The 23,167-nt window shown below is 38.5% G+C and overlaps 2 protein-coding genes across 3 annotated transcripts in view; both read left to right on the forward strand.

The window, feature by feature from the left end:
- The window catches only part of LOC146323948 (protein FAM163A-like), a 35,384-nt gene extending 20,216 nt beyond the window's left edge, over nucleotides 1–15,168 (forward strand). The window contains exons 2-5 of the mRNA XM_084722222.1: nucleotides 11,324–11,423; nucleotides 11,533–11,554; nucleotides 11,976–12,090; nucleotides 13,363–15,168. Of these exons, the coding sequence (XP_084578348.1) occupies nucleotides 11,998–12,090; nucleotides 13,363–13,761 (492 nt within the window). The 5' untranslated portion in view covers nucleotides 11,324–11,423; nucleotides 11,533–11,554; nucleotides 11,976–11,997 and the 3' untranslated portion in view covers nucleotides 13,762–15,168. The remainder of the gene's footprint in view (nucleotides 1–11,323; nucleotides 11,424–11,532; nucleotides 11,555–11,975; nucleotides 12,091–13,362) is intronic.
- A 2,614-nt stretch (nucleotides 15,169–17,782) lies between these two features.
- rabgap1l (RAB GTPase activating protein 1-like) overlaps nucleotides 17,783–23,167 on the forward strand; it is a 162,980-nt gene continuing 157,595 nt past the window's right edge. For both annotated transcript variants that reach the window (XM_084723124.1, XM_084723125.1), the window contains exon 1: nucleotides 17,783–17,898. The gene's annotated coding sequence lies outside the window, so the exon portion shown is untranslated. The remainder of the gene's footprint in view (nucleotides 17,899–23,167) is intronic.

Genomic DNA, 23,167 nt, shown 5'->3' on the forward strand with positions numbered 1-23,167 from the left:
TCTCAAACACAGTCTTGTGCTGTGTGGGTTCACTGCATGGCTCAAGAACACTTTTCCGAAGCGACCCTGAACAGGACAAACGACTAGAAAAAACAAATGGACTGACATTGAGGGATAGAAGATTGTCTATCTTCCACTTACCTCATCCACATTTTTGGAGACTCAGGTCAAATTAACCTTGCAGAGGCAGCCCACAATCTTCTATTCTGTCATTGTGGTCTGACAAGACCCTGGATGAGAGTGCGTTTCAAGTACAGACAATGACTGACGGCTCTCTCCTTCAATTGGACATTACTATGAACTCATCCTACACCTGAAGTGACGCACACGCTGAGTGCTAAGATGTCTGTCTGGTCTTTGTAATTTTGTGTGAAATTGAAATTAAAACCCTCAAAATATAGCTTTTAGATGACAAAATATTTGGGTAACTTTTACCATGAAGAATTTATAGGAAATTAAATGTTTATCCAGTTACTCGACTAAAGACGAGTGTGTCATCAGTTAACCTTCAAGCTGGTGCACATGCTGCTGTGCTGGGCTGACACCCCGAGTTAAACCAAGTCAAGCCAGGCAGCACCTGTATACAGAAAAGAAGCAAAAGAGGCCGCCAATTAGAGCTGGAGCTGACAAAAACCCCTGACTACCGCAGAGTCATTTGATTCTGGACTGAATGCCAGTGAAGACTGAAGTGTTAGTGGATGTTGCTGTTTTTTTTTGTCCAGTGTAAAAGGGGCTATAGTGTTCCAACTCCCATATCTACAGACCTATTAAAAGTTTATTTTCTGTGGTAAATATGTGTAACAGATAAACTATATAAACAACAAAATGACACAGTCCCACTAGAAGTTTTGAAAAGTCCACCTATTTTTCTCTGTCCTCCCTGACTTTCCCATACAGCTAATGAGATATATGTTGAACCGATTTGATTGATTGAATTGATTTTTGATTAAATAGTTTTGGATCCACTGTGCTTTCATCTGTTTTGCCCATTTTATCAACAAAAGTGTATAAAGTATGTACAGAAGATTAAAAGCAATCAACAAAATCTATGTTAATACCAAACCAAAGAAACAACACCGGCTTTGCATCGCTTTGTCACAAGCTCACTTCTGTAATCTTTACAGTCTTGCTGCTCTTGAGAATGATATAACAAGAAATATAGTGTAAAACCCAGCTGTATGTTTTCAGAATTACATGGACATATGTATATTCTGAAGTGAGTGATGCAGCTCTTGTGAAAAAGTATGAACGGTAAAAACCAGTCTTTCTTTAAGTTTGACGACAGTGCAGTGTTTTAGGGGTTTTGAAGGAGGTTTACATACTGAAAGTTAATTTAATAACCCTGCATTTGAAATGAAAATATCCTCCAATGACAGATTTTCATCAGACAAAAAGACAACATGAACATTTGACCGATGAGTGAGCAGGCTGGTGTATTTCTCAAACATACTTTATCAGGACACATTGCGGGAATCAAACATGTGGCATTTATGTTCCAAGTCCGGGTGGTGTTTGTAGTGTGTTCGGAGGAGGAGAGACTGACACTGGCTGACTGCTGGTCTGAGCAATTTAAGATCCAAAGAATCAATCTTGTAAAAATCCTCCAGGGCAGTCAAGGTCCTTCAGATGCTCCTGAAGACTGATGGCAGAGACTCCAGAGGGAGCAGTCCATCAGAGGGAGGGGGGAGTGAGGGAGGAAGGGAGGGAGGTGGCTCCAGAGATATTCTCATTACTCTGATTTGCCAAAAACAGCATATGGGTAACCTGTCGTTTCACAACGCGGAGGCTTTTTATCCTACAAACAAAATAAGCTACAGCACAGAGACAAAGGAAGGAAATAACGGAAGTGGGCACAAGCTGATGCAACAGGCTGATACAATATGAGAGACTGCAGGTGTTAAAGCTTTTAAACATCAACACAGTGCAGTGCATTGTATCACAGCACGGTATAATTTAACATAATGGAGTGTAGCACAGTTTATAGTGTTTCAAAACAAAATGACATGAATCATAAAACATAACGTAATATATCAGTGCGTATGGTATTATAACACAGCATGATATAGCAAGTCTAATGCAGTGCAGTATAACTGTGTAGTGTGCCCTAATGCTCTTTAGAATAGCTCATGTAACATAATACTTAAATTAACTCATATTTTAAAAAGGCAAGACAACAATTTAAACAGATTTTCATCTTAATTTGGATTTATTTTTTCAAATGGACTAAACTGGCATTTAATTTCTCTTCATCGATTCACCTTGCCATCCTGCTCGAAGGTGATTTCTTTTCAGGAAGGAGAGCTATTTTATTTTGTTTTGCCCTAACCAATCAATAGAAAGCAGCTTCTCTCTTCCATTTGGTCTCTATAAACAGATAATGTGCATATGAACACAGAATCTGTATGCAAGGGACAAGATTTTGGAGTTGTACATGTTCTGGATTCAATTTGTTTTGACCAATCATGTTTGAGCGGGATTTGACTGCATGCAGGTAAACAGTCTGTGTAGAGAGCAAAAGAGGCCAAACACTTTGGTTAAAATGCAACCTGGAAACCTTTTGGCTAATATCTGACAACAATTTAGCTTTTTATCTTTTTTAATTTATCTGCATCGATATGCAGAGATCTGTTTGTAGAGATTTGCTCCATAACTCATGTCTCCGGTTGCTAATGAGACTGTGACCCGCACATGGAAAGTCTTGGCCTGGATGTCTGTTATCCGGATATGTGCTGGCCACACCATAAGCCACAAAACATTGGCTGTTGCCCCCAGAGACTAAACCATTGCCAGAAAATAGCCAAAGGGCTCTGAGATGGTCTTCCCTCTTGTGATTTGCAACCTAGAAAAACACAAATGACAACCTATGATTGTGTCACAAAAAACATCATCTACACTTGTCAACTTTGTGCCATTTTTCCGTTGAGTTTTGTTGTGAAGTAGCTATGAAGGATGAAGGCATCTTTAGCATATGAGAGAGGTTTGCCTTCCTTTCTGGGAGAAACACAAAACATGCCCCCCCCCCCCCAAACATACTGAAGAAGGGCTCAGTTGTTTCTTCAGGTGAGCTACATCCAAGTAATTCAAAAAGAAACTATTTTGAGACAGAGCAATTTTTTTTTGGACACAAATAGCAAATTTATTCTATAATTCTCACCTGTTTCTACGCCTCCGCGCCAGCAACAGCTGTCCATCCATCTGTCAGTACAGGTGTTTGTCCATCCCATTCATGTGAACATGATAAGAAGAACACCTCAAGGGAATTTCTTCAATCTTGGCACAAATGTCCTCTTGCACTCAAGGCTGAACCGATTTGATTTTGGTGGCCAAACGTCAAAGGTCACAGCAAACTCACAAAACATAGTTTTGGTCATAACTCTGGAATTCACACACTAATTATGACCAAATTTCACACAAATGTCTAATCGGATCAAATCATGAAGTAATGTAATTTTATATCAAGAGGGTCAGAGGTCAACTTCACTGTGACATCATAATTTTCACCTCTCTATCAGTCCTCTGTACTCCTCTGTAAAAATAGCCTCTAAATGAAACAGCATGTTTCTCACTAGAAATTAGTCCTCACTACATGTGTTATATGAGTGTTGACAGACATGACTTTAAACTGCAACTCGATTGGTCTTCAGAGGCATACAACTGCGAGGCGGTAATTCTAGTTTATTTACAAAATATATCAAAATATAATATAAATGTCATTACAAAACAAGACATAATATAACATATCATAATCTAAACATCAGCATAGCTCACAGCCTCAGGATACATGAAAGCCCACCAAGATGACTGACAGGTGTCAGTGTGGTCATTTCGATGGTGATGGAGGGTTAAAAAATGTCTTTTCTGCCTGAAGCTAAAACGTGCAGATTCAAGCTTCAGGAAAAATAACAACTTGTCCAAAACTAATCTATTGTTGAAATGTGCTGAGCTCAGAATGCAGTGCAGCTCTAACTCGCAAAAGGTGACACAGTGAATAGACTCGTGATTGATGAATTCATCATCCATGGGGTACGATTCACCTGAGACACACCAAATTTTCATATTGTTATTATTATACATTATTATGCATGCCACTTGATGGAAATAGAGCTACAGACTTGTTGCTTGTTCAGTGTATTTCTGACAGCTGTGAAGAGAAGCTGTGGGTCCTTGAAGACCTGAGCTGCTATTCTACTTAATGCATTATGTATGTGCAGTACTATAAGCTGCTGTCGTAAATGTAGTGGAATTAATACGACTTTTTTAGGTCTGTCCCTTGATAGTCAAAGATTCGAATCATTAGTGGCAGATCTCTCAGTCGACTGAGATTGTTCCAGTCGAACATTTGTTTTTTTTTCCCTCCTTTGCCAGTCAGAATACATTACAGCAACACAATTAAACAGATAAAAGCTTACAAAAATGCACAAGGAGAGCATTTTAATGAGGAGTTGCTGTAGCACTCATTAAAAAGAAATCCTGACACCATGCTCTGGTGGTTAATTGGTGAAATGAGTGGTTGTTAAATAAGATCTAACTCTTGTTTTTGTTTTTTTATCTGCATCCTTGCACACAGAGCAATGTAACAGCATGAAAAGCTGTAAACTTCACAGACTAAGTCTCACCACAAACCACAAAAGTCACTGTGATGGAAGCAGAGAGGGGTGAAGAAGCGGGGCACAGGTGACGTGCTGTCACACACTTCACTGGCAGAGCGCACAGGGCAGGTGATGCTTGCTGTTTGCTTGTGTTTGACTCAGATTGTTATTATAATTGTCTGACTGTATTATGGAAATGATCGCAACAGTAATGTTTTGTTTAATCAGAAACCAGAAACAGCTGTTTATCGCTCTTGTCAGACTAACCAGACTCCCTTTGTAAAGCATCTTTGTTGTCAGCTTCATTCAAAGTCGACAGAAACAAAATAAAACCCACCAAAAATGTCTTGGTTTATCTTTCCACTGTTTCAACAGTCACCAACTCTGGTTTGGTCAAAATGTAAATCCCTAATTCATGATGTGAAGGAGTGCAGAGTTTGCAGGGCAGGTGGCTCTGGACAGCAGCTGCTGCTGCTTTTTGGTTGAAAAACTGGGTGTATCCATTTTCAAGTCTTTCATTATTAGTTAATCTGATTAATTGATTAGTTGCTTGGTCCATAAAATGTCAGAAAATGGTGAAAATGTGTATCATTGTTTAACAAAGTCCAAGATGATGTCTTACCTTGTGAGGTGGCTGGATTTGCGAGATCACACCCTTTTTGCTGGGCTTCAAATTATTCATTTGTGTCCACACCAAAAGTGGTGCAACCAGTTAGTATCGTAGGAGGAAGTACTGGCAGCTACAGGTGTGGTTTTAGGTGTGACAATAGCAAGAAGCTTCTATGGAAGCAACTTAGCGCAGATCCTGTGAAAGCATCAATTATATTAAAACAGGAGAACGTCACTGAATGCTTCTCCCAATGCAGAAGATATTTTCAGTCTGGTGTTTTCACATCACAGATGACAATGAAATTAGAATCTTACTGGTAAAACATAGGAATTTAGTGTGATGCACTGCACCGTAAAAACAAAAAAAAATGAATATTTGAATTGGACGGCCAAATCTGATTCGACTAAAAAAATTGGGACAGCCCTAGACTTTATCTATGTCTATATCTATATCTATATCTATATCTATATCTATATCTATATCTATATCTATATCTACTTGGTGAGTGCTGAATTTCATTGGTGTTATTTAGTAAATGAAACACTTGTGCACTGACTGCAGCTAAGTGCTATGAAGACTCTGCTCTCTGTTTTAATGGATGTTTTATTAGGATGTCCTGATTTATTTGGTAATTCATGAGTACATGTTTGCTTTAGTGAATTGTATGTGTGCAGTATGCGTGTGTGTGTGTGTGTGAGAGAGAGAGAGAGAGAGAGAGAGAGAGAGAGAGAAAGTCTTATCAGTATTGAAGGCTCTTCAGGCAGTATGGGGGATTGAGGACCACTCTAATCTGGACCCAGTGGTGACTGATCCAGTTCTCTTTCAGTCTGTGCTCAGCCTGTGTGTGTGTGTGTGTGTGTGTGTGTGTGTGTGTGTGTGCTGATTCAGATATCATTCCTCTCTGTAGTTTGTCAAATGAAATAAACTCAGATTAATCGAACCAACAACTTTGTCTCAAAGTGCTTGCAGAGCAACATGTAAACAGGGAGAAAAACAAATCTGTGTGTTATTTCGTGTCTGAGTAAAGGATGACGTGGTGACAGCGGTGACTCTATTTCCATTTCCTCCATGCAGTTCAAGTCACCGCGCTGGCATTAATTATGAAAAATAGTTTGGTGTACTGAGTCTGAGATTGCACGCACTGGAGAGAGTTATGATGAATGATGTTAAGAGGAATCTGTCAGCTGCCATCCCGTTTGGTCTCCACAAATAATTGAAAACTAGTGTACTTTGTGACAGAAACATGGTTTATGAGCTCGGTGCCAGTGTGTAGAGGTTCAGATCGCAGCCTGTGGGAGCAGCAGCACCTCCTTTTCTTCTCCTTGGTGGAGAGTTTGACAGCACTTCCTGCTCAGTATGTTCTTAATGAAGAAGCCCATTCAGATTCTCTTAACACTGGTACATATTGCCAGTTTGAGATGTTCAAGACATCTCAGGAGATATTGTGTAACAAAGTTTGGTCTTTTAGTTTTTCTATAACCTCATATTTCCTCAGCCAGGCTGCTTCTACTGCAGTTTGTCCCTGTGTCCATTTTTCACAGAAAACACAATGTAATTCTGTTTGGACTACAGTATGCAACGTACGCTAACATTGATCCATATTTGACTGTCATGATAAGGGACACAATCAGCCCACATTGCGATGAACAGAAAAAGGACAAACAGCTGAAAAACATAGGAATCTAATGAGTAGGTTGTTTCAAGTTTTCATATTTATAATTACAAAGCTGTAGCTCAATATTTAGTTGGATCGATGGACGGCTTTTATTCAGCAACACAACTTAATGTACTGTCAACTATACTAAAGCCTGGATGATAGTTTATGCATATATGAGTGCCTGAGGGTCTGTGGAGGTCTGTGAAGGTCCACTACAGTCCACATTAAGTAGGTTTCATAATTTTAGGGTGTACATGTATGCTCTGTGCAGACAAAAGTTTTTTGAGCACTCAGCTTTTTCAAAAGGAACAGCTGTGGAACAACAAAAAACATTTTTTTAGCTTGACAAATACTCTGAAATGCCTGTATTTGTGTATATATTTATATATTTCTAATTCATTTGGTTGAATACAAACTAAAAAGTTGAAGTGTGGGAAGCCTGAAAAAAAGTTTGTATGAGCTTGGTGAAATGAATGGGGCACAGGATCCAGTTCTCTTAAAGGGGAACTCCACCTGGTTTACACATTACAGTCTATTCACAAGGGTTTTACTGCATATGGGAAAAAGTTGTATCGGGCTTTTTGTTACTTCAGAGGAACCTGTGCAACTTCTGATAAATTGCCTCATTTGATATCACTTGAGTCAGTGTGGGTTGGGTCCATAGACTGTATAAAACATGGACGTATGCTGTGTCTCAGATCATGTACTTCTGTGCTTCTGTACTTCTGTACTTACAAAACAAGGTGCACTGTGAGTACCCAGATATTGCACTCAGAACACTGGACACCTCTTGCCCTCAATGGACCCCATCTTGTCTATGGAGTGGAATTGGTGGGGCTACCAAACTTGTGAACATGGCGGCCCAGGTGGCCGAAGCAGCAGCTGTGATGACTACAGTGGTTGTGGTGAACACCAAATTATGCACATATAAGTCATGCATGCATTTTTATTAATAAGTACCACCATACTGTTGTTGGATTGCAGCCACCAACATGTTTCTTTGGTTAAGTTTGTAAAAATTTGGTACTGCTAATCAAATATAAATCAATTTATTGATGTTTTTGTAGCTAGTAGGAGGAGGGTGGGCCGGCCCATCATTTGTAGAGTTAATTGCATTATTTTAACTTCCTGAGAAACGCAGGAAAATTAAATCAAGAGGACATTCATGTTGAATGAAGTGAAATAGAGCACATGAATGAACATGCTGGTAAATGTTTTTGTGGGTGGCAGTAAAGCTCCAAAAGAAGAAGAAGGAGCTGCGATCATCTTCTCCGGTAAGAGCAATTTGAGACAGCACTACCCTGACAAAATAGTCAGATACTACATGTCAGTGTATTAACAGAAGTATCTGAACTGAGACACAGCTATAGTCTCTGTGACGTCACCCGTAGGTTTCTGTGGAGCCACTGTGAAGCTTAGTGTGGTGGCTTTGGTCGTTGCAACCTTGACTGTGCCAATAGTGACATTAAGCGGGGATCAACAAGGATCCTTGAGTGAGCTGTGGGAAGTCCCCAAAAAACTTTAATCACAATTTTTTGGAAGTTGTAACAACAAGGTAAAAAATAGGTTTGGTCATTTTGATTCATTGTAATTTATAGTGATCCTAGTTTGATCACTGATTAACTATGAATCCTCCCAAACTGGAGATCTGCGGTTTAATGTGCATCTATCGTTGGGGTCCTTCACATGAAAAAGTTTGGGAACCCCGGGCCTATTGTACAGCCAAAACACTCAAAGTGATCCTATTGCCACCAGGGCACAGTTGAGAACAAATTTTCTCAGTAAACATCTCATATATAATGTAAATCCAACATATGCAGCAACAAATACAGTCAAGTGTTTTGAACTAGTCTCTTATTTTGTTTTATGGCTTCTTATAGATGTATAGTACAGTTCATCAGTACCACTGAGTGAAGGTTTGTGAACTGAGCATCTCTTTGGTGAGGAGACCAGATCTCATTAGACTGGTGTCTAATTAAATCTGAACTTCATTTACACTTTGCACCATGATTGACTGACAGACTTCATCTATCATGTCACATGTTCTGGACAAACTGCTCACACACACACATCAGTCTATTCAGACATCAAACAGCAGGAATTACAAGTGACAGGCTGAGAAATTAGCTCTGTGTGCTCATGCAGAAAACTGAATGTGTGTACGTGTGTGTGTGTGAGTATATGTCAACCTCCATACACATCCACCATACTGCTACTTCCCTAATTCCTTCCTTTCTCCTCTTCTAGTTTCTTACTTCCCTCTCCCTTCTTCCCCAATCATGAGTTTGACATGTTTTTATCAGCAGTAATAGATTTCACTTCACCTCCACGAGCCTCAGCCTGCAGATTAAAACCCCTAACCAACTGAGCCCCTCGCTGCTGCTAAATCACTTTTACTGCTGCGCTGCTATCATGCTGCGTGTGTGTGTGTGTGTGTGTGTGTGTGTGTGTGTGTGTGTGTGTGTGTGTGTGTGTACGCGTGTGTGTGTGTTTGAGTGTAGATGAGACAGAGAGAGACACTGCTCAAGAATATGCACATCTGAGGATTTTGAGACTTGGATGTGTACAGGAAATATCTTTGATGTTGTAATTCAGCAGTGATCTGACCAATTTCACTGATTATTTGTAGCAATTTATTTGTAGAAAAGCTGAACAGTCAGTACACTTAACAGATAACTACTGTGGTTGAGCAGACAATAAAAGAGAGACTTCATCAACAGAAATCTAAGAAAGAAGAGATTGCATGCATTTAATGAATGCAAAATGTTTATTGACAGCAGATGTATAACAATCAATACAATCTGACATAAGCCGCCAAACCTCCAGTAAATATATGTTTGTGATGATTGTAATGTTATTTCCCCTACCATGTTTTTGGTTTGTTTGTTGGTTTGTTTGTCTGTTTGTCAACATGATTATAGAATAACTACTGGATTTTCATGAAATTTGGTGTACTGGTGCAGCAGGGGCCAAGAGCAAGACCATTAAATTTTTGAGCAGCTCCATTTTGACAAAAGTAAATTTGACTCAAGTAAAAATGTCTTCCTTTTGAACAGAGAGTTCTTCTGTTTTTGATAACAAGCTGCCATGTTTATGATGCTATTTCAACCTAAGCATCTGATATCTATATATGTGTGTTTTTTGTAATTTACAAATAAATGCACAGCTGAGATGATGAGGTCTAAGCCAGGCATAACTATATTTTAATATAATTTTAGAAATATATTGACACATATATTGTGGTTGTGTTTGCAGATTAAGACTATGCTACATTTGTGATTGTGTCAGAAGTTGATTCAATCTATGTAATATTTAAAAAAATATTTTTAAGCTCTTTTGAAACTGTGTTATGGTAATAAAATGGGACAAAGTACTAAAAGGCATTGCACTACACTGCAGGCACACGTGTGATTTTGTCCACCTCAGTGTGTATGTAATGCAAAATTAATTTGTGTGTGTGCCTTGTGTATTTTTTCCAATGAGACACACCGTGTTTCAGACGTGACTGTTTTTTTTTAGCTTGCTTCAATACTGTCTGTCTTCTTTCCTCACTTTCCTCCTCCACCCTTGCTTGTTTCCTTATCTTTCCCTCTTTACTTCTTTATTCCCAGTTATCCTAGTCATTCCCAGGGATTATATTGTGCCAGTATGTTGGTGTGTATGGTCTGTTTGTGTGTCTGTGAGAGATATCTTTCTGTTGTCTCAGTGCCACCTTGTGGAGAAAATTTTTTATTGTTATTACACTCTATTCTTGTTAGTTGTGTTGATTGCCATTTTTTGTAGTTTAAGATTTTTCTCCTCCTATCTAATACATTATATTTTTTGTATGTAGTTTATGCAGATTTTAATATAAGATGATGAATTTGGTGTTTTCATATGTTTAATATTATTGGCTTTTTTCTCTGTGTACCTTTTTCTATGTAATTTAATGAATCATAAATGGTTTTTGGATGTTTATCATCCTGGACAGGGTGGATGGCTAAAGCTAGAATCAGTAGGATTTATCCAAAGGATAGCTGATTGTTGAGCCTCATTCTCAGGATGTCAAATACATCCTGGTTGGTAAAAAGTCCAGCGCACAACAAAATAATGAGAAAATAAGAAAATACAGGCAGAGGACACGGTCTCTGCAGATACAGCCACTACCACACATTCCAGTGGGTCATAAGTTATTATTAAAAGGGATTATGTTTATATGAGTTGTTATATTGTTTGTTAGGAAAATGTTGCATATTATGCCTTTAATCAAACCTGCAGTCACAGAGCTTGTCAGCCTTTTGAAGCACATGATTTATAAATATTGGTGTTCAAACATTCTGACCTGACAAACATCCAAGTGGGAACAAAATGATTATAAAACTTTTACTGCAGGCATTTTATCTTTAAAATCTATACTTCCCATTTCTGTCAGTTCCTCACATTTATTATTTTATTCCTTCTCTCCCTCCTTTTGTCTTCTCTTCTCAGAACTGTTCATGCAGTGTGGCTCTTCACTGGTGTGACCTCTCACCTTTGACCTCTGATTTGACCTTTCTTCACCCTTACAACCTTCAAACACTCTTCTGATGTAAGTCTATCTATCTATCTATCTATCTATCTATCTATCTATCTATCTATCTATCTATCTATCTATCTATCTATCTATGTAACTACCTCTGTTATTTCTCTGTTTTCAGGTGTTAAGCAACTTTGCAGAACGTGAGTAAAGCAACAATCACAGCCAGACTTAATCAACTTTACAAATAAATTTGCATTACATTTTTCAGTTACATTAGGTTAAATTCTTGATATGACATCTTCAAAATAAAGTATCCCATCAATTTTTATTCATACAAGTTCAGATAAACATAATGTGGTCATTTCAGTCTCAGAAATTTGAGTTGCTCTTCAGTGATTTGTTTCATATTTAAGCTGTACTAACTCTCATAATGCATTCTTGTATTATTATGTATAAATAATTTACACTATGCTTGTTCTCTACCTAATTTTCTCCACATAATTACACAATGACCTTTTGAGTTTGCTGCATTACCACATTGCCTCTTTGTTTACTGTGAGACTGACCTTTGTGTGGTTTCATTAAACTTGTTAATGATGTCATTTCCTGTGCATGTGTCAGAGTTTGATGGAGAGCTGGTCGGATGACAGCTGGAACTGTTGTCATAACCGGAGGAATACTGGCCACAGTGATACTTCTGTGTATCATAGCTGTGCTCTGTTACTGTAGACTCCAGGTACGCCTCTTTGTTTGTTTGTTTGTGTGTGTGTGTGTGTGTGTGTGTGTGTGTGTGTGTGTGTGTGTGTGTGTGTGTGTGTGCGTGCGTGTGTCAAAATGTTTAGGAAAAATCCCACTCCAATATTAATCCCTCTGCCACATTGTATTATCGTATGATTATACAGAAGAATGTCAGCTAGAGAAGAACAGTAATACATCAATATATATATATATATAAATAATCAGATAATTCTGGCAGCAAGAAATGGAGTTTATTCCATTTGAAAATGTATTTTGACTATTCGGTAAATAAAAATGTAGTTCACAGTTGTAATTTGGACTGTTTAAACAATTTCCTGTATCTCAGTGAGCTTTTGAGATTCAGATTTCAACAGTAGGTAAGAGTTTACTGGGGAAAGTCTGTGCTGGACAACACTGAGATGTTATGCACATTTGTATGTACATTGTACAGTACATTTATTTATTTGTAGCATTGTGTACTGTGAACACAAAGTTCACATTCATTTTCCACATAATGACATTCATGTGATTCCTAGTTCATTACTGTCACTCTGCAGCTCATTTACCAGTTTAGCAGACATCACAAATCATGACATAGATATTTATGGAACATATATGTCTGTCAGATTTTGATAATTGAATGGGTCATTCTACATGAGATGGCTCAAACAAAGAAAGTTTAGAAGTTGTGACATGCATACTTTATTTGAATGAATGAGAAATTCCAATGTGATGTGAACAACAAACTAATTGTTCAAAGATTTACCCTTAATGTTTAGAAAAAAAACACTGACCCAAAGCAAACAAGGAAAACTGTAACTCCGTTTTACTGTAAAATATAAATGACATGATTTGGGTGAGTTTCTACCTTTTGTAGACATGCAATAGTGGGATGTCCCATGAAACTCTTTGCACTTACAGTTTAGAGAATGTTATGTCATTATAAATTGAGCCAAAGCAATTGAGAAAAACTGTTTTTAGCCTTGAATACATTTTTCAACAAGAAAAACTGCCTGTGAGGGAAAAACAAATCTACAAGTTCTCAGTGCAGCTTGTTTTGCAATGTTGTAGAAATGGTTGCAGATTTCTCCCTTTGTTTAGAAGGACATACGATAAATCACAAAATAAGGAACTCACTGTTGTAAAACCAGGAAGGATGCACAGATATGCCAGTTTTATATGATGAGATTAAGCTGTTAGTAACAGAGAAGGCTGATCTCTGTGTGACGGCCTTTTGTTTTACATGTACTGGACTTCTCTCCCTCTGTAGTACTACTGCTGTAAGAATAATGGGTCTGACAGCGCCTCCATCTCTCAGCAACACTTCGCCTGCAACGCCTGCAGTGTCTCCGGCCTGGACGGGTCGATTATCAACCCACTGTCCATGTCGCCGCCAGAGCCGCCCGGATCCTCCGACCCCGGCAAACCCACAGGGGGGCAACGCAGTTACTGCCCCACCTGCTCGCCCTATGACTCACCCTTCTACATCCGCACCACCGATGAGATGCGCAACGGTGGCGAGCGCATCACCTACATGCCCACACACTATGAGAACCAGGCGCTGGCGATGCCGCTGCCCGCCGTCCGAGGCTCCCTGCTGAGGGAGACCCTGCGAGGCCGGCCTCCTGATTTCTACACCAACACCCGAGCCATCAGCACCGAGGTGTGACCACCCTAAAAAAACCCTCCCAACACCCCCCATACACACAGAGAGACCCTCCTCTCTTCACTTACACACACACACACACACACACACACACACACCAGCACCACCACCACTAACAAGACCACCTACTGCAGCTGCCATTGAGGACCTGCTAGTTGTGAAGGTTACATTATCACATTTATTTAGGGTCTTGGAGGATTTAATTGAGTATTATCTAAGCGAACTGCTCAAGACTCAAGTGTGCGACAAGGTGGGATCACTTTCAAACCTAGTCCCTCACTTTATACCCTTAAATTTTCTGTTTTCATGTTCACTGAGATAGTAATTCTGTAACTGACTGGTAGATAAAACTGTAGCTGTGAGGTTTCTTGTCCCTTTATCCTCCCACATGAAGAGTATGGGTGTAAACTTGTAAACTGTTTGTTGACTGTTACTGTGTCTTTACTGACTGAGGGCTATCTTAGGTACTTTATCATTTTCTCTTGCTACACATCTTCCAAATGACTACAGAAAAGAACAAAAAACAAGGAGTATGATGACGTCATGAATATGAAGGAGGATGGAGATATTTAAAAAAAAAAGGGGGCAAAAGAAGAAGTCAACATCCTCCCTGCAGTTTTCTGGATCTCTGGAAGCATGCTTGAGCTACGGGAAATGTGGAGGTGAATGGACGACTGGAGCTTTGTCTATGCAAGCTGTCCGGCTGCAGCTCTTCATCTCTGGTCATCTCCTTTTAGCAGTTTAATTCTATTGGTCTATATCACGGTGCAAACCCAGTGAGATATTACAAGGCTGCAAATATAGATAGACATGCAAGCATTTAAAACTCCGTCATGGATACAGCCGTTTGAACCCTCTTGGGTTGCCAGATCCACACCGAACCCCCACTTTCTCTGGTAAGGTGTAAACCTGTGAATGAGCCAGGACGCCTGAGCCCTTGAACACAACAGTGGTGAACCTGAAATAAATGAAAGAGTGAATTTCTCTGTGACAGTGATGCAAAAAGTTTGATATGTAAATAATAACCAGAAAGCAATGAATGTGTCTCTTGACCCTGTTTTGTTCTTGACATGCAGTAGAGAGATGCACCCTGGGATTTGAACATGATGTATTTTGAATGAGGGAGTGTGATTTACTAGTTTGTGCTATTTTGTCTACACACTCCTCCTATACTCCTGTAATACTCTCATGTTGAATCTTTAAAATGCAAATAACCATGTCAAGTTTTTTTTGTCATATTGTGAGGAAGTCAGAATACACATTTATGTGATTGAAAACTGTTTCACAGTGCCCCATTTTCTACATTACACTTACCCAGCATTGCTTGCCATTCACAATAATATTTCCAGTGATATTTGTCTTTATATTTATGTGTAAGACAGGATTCAATGAGGCCAAACAAGCAATGCAAGAAACGTGTTGTGATAATGTTGGATAATTTAAGATTTTTGGACAGGCCTAGTGTTAAGCAATCAAAAATGTACTTCCCACTCTCTTTTCAGAAGTGCAAATTACATAATTGACCCCCTCCTAAGTCCCACCCACATTTGCTCTGTGCACCAGTACCATTTGAGCAAGCTTGATACAACGTTGTTCAACTTCCTGCTTTCCTGGGTCATGTTACAGAAGCTTCCTAACTTTAAGATGAACGGATGGCAAATAAATGGCAGAGGCCATTACAAATGAACAGTTCCTAAGTCACTGTTCCTATTCCAATTTAAAATATGAAAATGTAACAGAAAGTGTATTACACAAGCATCCTAACCATAAATAAACTACTAACTTTAGAATAACTGTTAAGCTGCCCTAATTTTCACTTTTCCACCTGTTGTAGTAGCTTACTAACTAAGCTAGCGGTAATGTTTGCTAACAGTAGCGTATAGTAGCATTAAGTTACAGTAACTAATGGTTGTGTTAGCTAACTTGTTTAATCTGTATTGTTGCTTTTTTATTGTTTTTACACAATGGAAGCTGGATATGGTGGAGACTGTCTCTGCTTTATAGCCCACTCTATTTTAGGATATATCTCCCAAGTTAGCATTGTTGTACATTTTCCAAAAAGGTCATCTTTGAATTTCTTTACAGATATTACCAAAACCTTGTACATTACAATACCATTAAAGATAAAAAGTTTCTGTAATATGGCCTTTTTCCCCGATATGTTACGTGCTAGTCTGTTAGGCACATCTGCATATGTATATGTATAGGTTAGTCAGATCTTAAGCTTGCTAATTTTAGCAAAACGCTAGCTAAATAGTTAACAATTGATGTAGATTAGCTAGCTAGTTAGCAAGCATTTTCCTAACCTTAGCTATCAGATGTAAATAGATAGCTAATCATTGATGTAGATTAGCTGGCTAGTTAGCTTATGTTTTCTAACATTAGCTATCAGATATAATTAACTACCTAACAATTCATGAAGATTAGCAAGTTAGCTAGTCTTCTGTTTTTTGTTTTTTGTTTTTCAGTAGACGAGCCTAGCAGAAGCATATTGAAGTACAAGAAACAGGAAAGGAGAAAGTTGACCAAGGTTCCACAAAAAGGGGTTGGACTTAGGAATGGTCAATTAGAATCCATTGATCAGCAGCTACTTCATTTATTTATCAATTACTTTGTCATTAAGGTCAAACAGATGCCTGCTGCAGCGTCCTTACACTCTACAACCTCTCAAGATCATTTTACAACAGAAATGTGCATTTTCTCTGGATTAACGTACTGCAAAAGGGCAAATAAATGTACAGAGGACTGGCAAAATGAAGGTTCATCACTCCAGGCTAACAGGTTTGATTTCTGGAAAACTGGTGAAATCTGTCCAAAAAAAGTCTGGATTCAGTGAAATAAAACCAGTGTTTCTCCATATTGTTGTCCACTACCACAAACAAGGATTCATTGTCATCATCCATTTATTTAGGTATTGTATTAACTATATATTTTACTACTTACTTAACTAGTTATCTTTGGAAACATGAAAAAAAGCTTTTTAGAAATGTCGGTAAAACAGATATCGTACATGACGAATACAGAAACAATAATATTTGACAGTGTTAACTTTTGACAATTAAAGATTTGTAACTGCTTGAAATGGCTCCTTGTGTGATGATTGACGAAACTACACACTCACACACACACTATTCCTATTTGATTTAAAATACATTCATGAGGTCTGAAGGCAGCATGAACTTTGATCTCCAGCTAATGATTGTCATGAGACTAACCACCATCACATGCTTAATCAAATTTCAAAACAAAGCATTCATTGAGTGTATTTTTCCTTACAGAACCTTCTTATCAGTAAGACATAAGACTCCATAGGTTTTCATAAATTTTGACAGGCCTATTTTCACAATGTAATCATCCAACAAGAAAGGAGGGACACTGAAATGAATCTATCTTATGGAAAAGTAGGCTATGTTCCCAAGCAAGCTTTACTTAAATGCATAATAGTATAGGACGGAGTATTACAGCCAGGCATAAGGGGAAAAATGAGAGAAGACAGATCTATTTTGCATTGCATGAAGTAGAACTTCCACTATTAGTGTCAGGAATAGAAAAAAATAGTTTTTTTGTTTTTTTCCCCCATGGGGTAAAAAGACCTGAGGCAATCAAAAGTGCAGAGGTATGTAGTCATATTAGCAGGACTGATTAAATATTAAAAAGTTATGATTTTATTAAGAGAAGGGAAAAAAATTAACTTTAATCTGTATTATTATTTTCTGATGTATTGTTTGTGGCTTCTCCACGGCCTAAGTATACCAGTATGTCATATGATTGACATAGTTTATTTGCTGATGTACACCTGTAAACCTTGTAGCAAATATAATAAAACACAGGCACTAACACTCTTCTGTAATAATACAAATTTTTATAAAGGTAAAAAATCAATTGTGTGCATTTGCATTGCATCCCTAAGGTGATAAGATCCAAATTCTCAAACAGAAATAATTGCCCAGTGGATTAAATTTTGTGAGCTAGACAATCTGCAGGAGTAGCACGCATGCGTAAGATTTCGCTCACATTCCAAACCGGAAGGCGTGTCGCTAAACTCCCGAGTGATTCATCTTCTTAAACATATACGATCTTCGCTGCAACTCTTCTGATTCTGACAGCTAGCAAGCAGCAACTCCATAACGCTCCAAACAAGTAAGTTGACAGCTCTTTTGTAAACACCTGTGTGCATTTTAGTGTCACGCTTACATGCAATGGGAAGAGAAACGTTCTGTTCCTTCTTCTTTGCCGACATTTTCCTCCAGAGCCGGGTGGGGTGTTGCTGAGTGAGGTCGCTCCTCCAGATAGTGGTCCAACTGTTTTGGACTTCGAGCTGGTTAGCGTTAGCTAACCTTAGCTTTAGCTGGCAGCTGTAGCCTGGCACACACTGGTAACGTTACTTCCTGTTTAGCCTGCATTCACCTGTCCTGACAGCTAGCTCCTTGTCTACAGGTCTGCTTGTGACAAGCCCGTGTTGTTATTACCGCGGTGAGGAAAAGACTGTGGTGACTGTACGGATAAGTTTGCTTGCCGCTAGCTAATTTCGCCTTCCCTGTCTATATGTTTGCATTAGCTAGCCGCTGTGAGAGGAGTCTGTCCGAAATACAAGTATGCTGTTTATGTGTGCATGACCACTCAGAAAGTAATTTCAGACAGAATACCATGCCAGTTTTATTTGTCCTACTAAATGCCTATTAAACAGCAGTGTAAAGAGAATAGCTGCTATAATTAGCTAGCCTGCTGCTGATGATGTGAGAGACTGTTATGTTCTCCATCCAGGCCTGCAGACACCAGTATGAGCTGCAATGACAGCTACTGCAGTAATTCATGTGGAAATGCACCCCAACACAAAATAAAACAGTGTTTAATTGCGTTTTGAACTACTAAGGCATTAGCCGTTTCCTCAACATCTGAATTAATGAAACCATCAGGTGACTTGTTAAAACTGAACTATTTACACAGCATTAGTGTCTAATTCAAAATGTGCTCATAGAGCTTTTGTTTGACCCATATGAGTGTATTATGACTAGAGGGTTTACAGCTGTGTAATATAAAAATGTACCCACATACCTCAGCAACCTCACTGCAGCTGCTGTCATGGTGTCACAGCATATTTCCCACTGTCTATGGATCAGATCCAGGATTTATTCTGGATGAGATCATCACTACACTGTGTGTCTGTGCTGTCAGCACGAAGGAGAGACTTATACTTCATAAACTGTAACTTAAGCAGCATGGCCTGGTGATATTAATAAGAAATCTCACAGTTCTTGACCTTGGAATGAACAGTGTCTGACTAAAATATTCAGTCAGACACTGTTCGTGGATGACTTTATGGCTGCAGGTAACAATTATTCACTAACCCTAATTTCTGTATCAGTTATTCTCATTTCCTTGATAATCCAGAAATTGTTAGGCCCACACAATGTTAGAAAATGTTGAAATATGTTAACTGTTTCCCAAAGCTCAATGTGATGTCCTGAGATGTCTTGTTTAGTCCACGACTAATTATTATAATGATTATTTTCATAGTTGATTAATCAGTTGATTATTATTAAGTGATTAAAATGATGTCAAAAATATTCAGTTTACTGTCACAGAGTAGTAAAGAAACCAGAAAATATTCACCGTAATGCATTTTTACAAACTTATGACTAATGATTAATGAGTTTATTGCATCTCTAAGCTGATGTATTATGGCATGACTGTGTAGACTGACATCGAGAATTAATAATTAATAATAAGAATAATAAGAATAATTTGCCAACTATAGAGCCTCTGTGTTCAAGGCTGACTGCCAGTAGAACGAACATGAATAAACAGGTGTCTGATGTAGGCCAGGCTTTAGAATCGGCACTAAACCAAAGTGGCCTTTTGTTGTGTGTCTTGATGTTTTGTCATGAGGTAGCATTACATAACCAGTCAGAAAACTAACCAGTATATCAGGAATTACTTAGTTTGTATTTCACATTGATTCGGTAGCTTTACAGAACTGTCTAGTGTACTCATAGTCTTGCATGTGGTGTTGTGTTGCTTTGCTGTACAATGGGTAGGTTGTCACAACAGTTTACTTCAGGTTGAAACAGTGTACTTCATTCATAGTGGGAGTCATACATTTGAATCTACTGCACCACGAAGAGACAAAACAGGTGATTATGTATTGGTGAATATGTATTTGACTATGAAAATAACTCAGATGGCTTTAGCATCAGACCTAACGAGAAGTGATCCGATGATTGATGTGCAGTGTCACTAGAAAGCACTGTTGTGCTCACATAGAAGTCTCATTGTGGACTGGAGAATCACCTGGCTCTGACTTTTTCACACGCTGTGACTGGCTGAGGTTACTTGTAACATGATGGGTAATGAATGCTTTTGCACAGAAGGACAGGAACATTAAGGCGTACAGGGAAATTAACTGTCAACCGTGACAGTGCTAATGTCGCAACCTAATCCCAGTATACTCACCCATCCAGACATCAAAGACACCATTGTAACAGATTGCCAGTAATTAGTGTGTTTAGTAAACTGTGATCTGGTTGCCTCGTATTCAGAGACACGCTGGTGCAGCAGGGACAAAATCTGAAAACAGAACAAAAAGTGCATAAACTTTTGTAGTTGATTCTGTCTTAAATGTGTAAGATTTTGGGGGATATATTTAAACAATATGACAGAAATGCAATATGATATTTATTAGGCCTATTATTTTTTCATTAGTGTATAATCACCTGAAAATAACTGTTTTTTTTTCATTACCTTAGACCAGAGGTTCCCAATATTTTCTCAACCAAGGACCCCACAATTGAAAATATAGTAATTATGCGTACTTGGGTCCCCCTCATGTATGTACCTTGGACTACAGGAGAACATCCCCTTCCATGAAGTCTAGCGTGATGAACCACCATGTTTCTCCAGTAGCCCACTGACTCTAAAGGGAGACAGTCACATTTGTGGCAAGTTTCACGGTCAAGGGGAGGGTGAGACAAGGGGTGTTCAGTTGGTTGTAATCTATAACCTCACTAGTATATGTCACTAAATTCTACTCTGGTCTTTTAAAGATTAATTAAAGACTGATTTAACTCAGACTAGAGCTGCAACAAGTAATTGATTAGTCAATTGATTAATTAACAATGAAAATAATCAATCATAATAATCATTAGTTGCAGCTCTAAATCAGAACTAGCCTAACCCTAATTAATTGTTGTTTACCCATTGAGCAGGTTTTCCATGCTGTCACGACTGGTCTGTTCAGTGTCCTTATGCCCCATAATCCTTCAGTGAATGAGAGACGGGACAGATGCAGGTCAGGGTGCAGGGTTCAATATTGTTTTTTATTTTTTTTCTGGTTGGAAATCTTCTTGCCCAGAGCTGATTTTTGCTTGCCACTGTTCAAACTGTGTTATTGATTAGCAGTTATGAATTAACAAAGTCTAAAGTTAATTGCCATGTTTAATCTAGGGCTGCAATGTCTATAAAATGTCAGATGATTGTAAAGTCCATCCCAAGTCCAAGGTGATGTCTTTAAATGTTGTCAGTTGTCTCGTTTTCTCTGTCTAAAACTGAAACATATTCAGTAAACTGAGAAAAGTGTGAAATCCCCGTATTTGAAAGGCATTTTCTGGCATTTTTGTATGAAAAATTACTTTAACGATTTATAGATTATCAAAATACTATAGTTTAATTCCCTTTTCCACTTTTGCCAATTTATTTACCTAGTGTAGCATTTTACTTGCCTTCGGCAAGTGGGCAAACTTTATTGTTTAGCCCTGCAGGCAGCCTTATCTGTTCTCCTCACAAAAGGTCAGCAGGTTCATAAAGCAGACAGAGATAGATTGAGGCAAAAGTCAGACATGTAGCCATCATTACCTTCAACCAAAAAGAGATATCTTTCATCAAAGACATCAAATACATTGGCTATCACCAACTGAAGAATCAGTGGTCAAAAGGCTAGCCTTATCACCCAACCCCCCTATGAAGTGTCATACATTTTTCACTAATGCATCTTGCACAAAGGGTCTTGTGTAAAAATGGCATCAAATGCAATGTGATATTGACGATTTGGGTTGTTCCAGTTAACTTTCTTGTTGTCCATGCCAGAGAAGTTTACTGCCCAGATTCTCATAACAGGGATTACTGTATTCACTGTTGAATCTGTAACAGAACAGCACACCAAGTCAACTGATTAAAACACACAAACACGCGCACACACCCTCACACCCTCACGGATGTGATGTGTCTGGTTAGCCCGGTGCCTGTGGGTGTAGTTCAGCCTGTCTACACCACTGGCCACTCACAATTTCCATACAGGCAGTGGTTGGGTAGCAAGGGTGCCAACTGGGATTGTACTGGAGCAGCGGGCTGGTAATGACTGGGTGCAAATTTGCTGCTGTGGCTGTAGTTTCAGTTACATTCAGAGAGGAAGTGACTGTCCAGTCACACATAGGAAGCAAGAGTGAGAGAGGTTATAACAGTGTAATCTGGATAAATACTGTTGTATTTATGATCTAACCAGGTTTAAAATGAACACATGGCAATAGATGCATGCCAGACAAATTAGTCTTTAAAGGATGAATTAGTCAGAGGGACCTACCACATTTTGTTTTGACATGTTTGCTTTTTGTTTTTGCTTGTTGGTAAAAGATGAACTTTTTCAAATGTAGCTGATAGCTGTTAGTTGACCTTTTTCTGACACAAAATGCTATGTTACATATTGCCTTTCTGTACTAATCTGTTTGTGGTTGTTGGAGGGAGATTATGTGATGTTCTGTACTTGTGCAGTCAACATTAAGTAATTATAATTAATAACTGGTTCAGTAAGGCTTGAGTGTGTTTACCAAATACTTCAGACACAGTCTGAATTCAGACAAAGAGACATGAAATCCAAACATAATAATTTCCCAACATGCCCTGTTACCGCTCTCTGGGTTCCTTCCCATGGCAGCCTCCTTTGTAAGTGAATCGGTAAAAGCTTTTCTGCTTCACGCTGCTCTGTGTAATTCAATAAGTGTGATTGGAGCACATGACCCTGTTGCTCTCCTCATGTATGTCTGCGTGCGTGTACACATATGGGTATGAATATAATTTGTCAGAGTTAAATGTGAATGAATGCCTTTTGTATGCATGTAATCATGTCACTGTCTGTGAGTGAATGCCCGTTTCATGCATTTTTTTTTAACTGTGTGTATTTGCTTAACTGTGTGTTTCCCCCAATTGGGAAAAGTATTTGGAAAATGAATGTAAATCTGTCCCGAAAATCTGAAATCTTTTTGACATGACATTTTTATTATTACTACTATTATTATTAGTGGTAGTATTATTACATTTAAAAAAAGTGAATTAGTTAAAGTACATCAATAAAAGATGTGGAATGTAGTTAGTGCACTATGGATACATAAGGTTGCAGGTAATAATTATTTTAATCAGC

The sequence above is a fragment of the Lutjanus erythropterus genome, chromosome 7, assembly GCF_056507025.1.
Source record: "Lutjanus erythropterus isolate fLutEry1 chromosome 7, fLutEry1.hap2, whole genome shotgun sequence".
Classification (NCBI taxonomy): Eukaryota; Metazoa; Chordata; class Actinopteri; order Lutjaniformes; family Lutjanidae; genus Lutjanus; species Lutjanus erythropterus.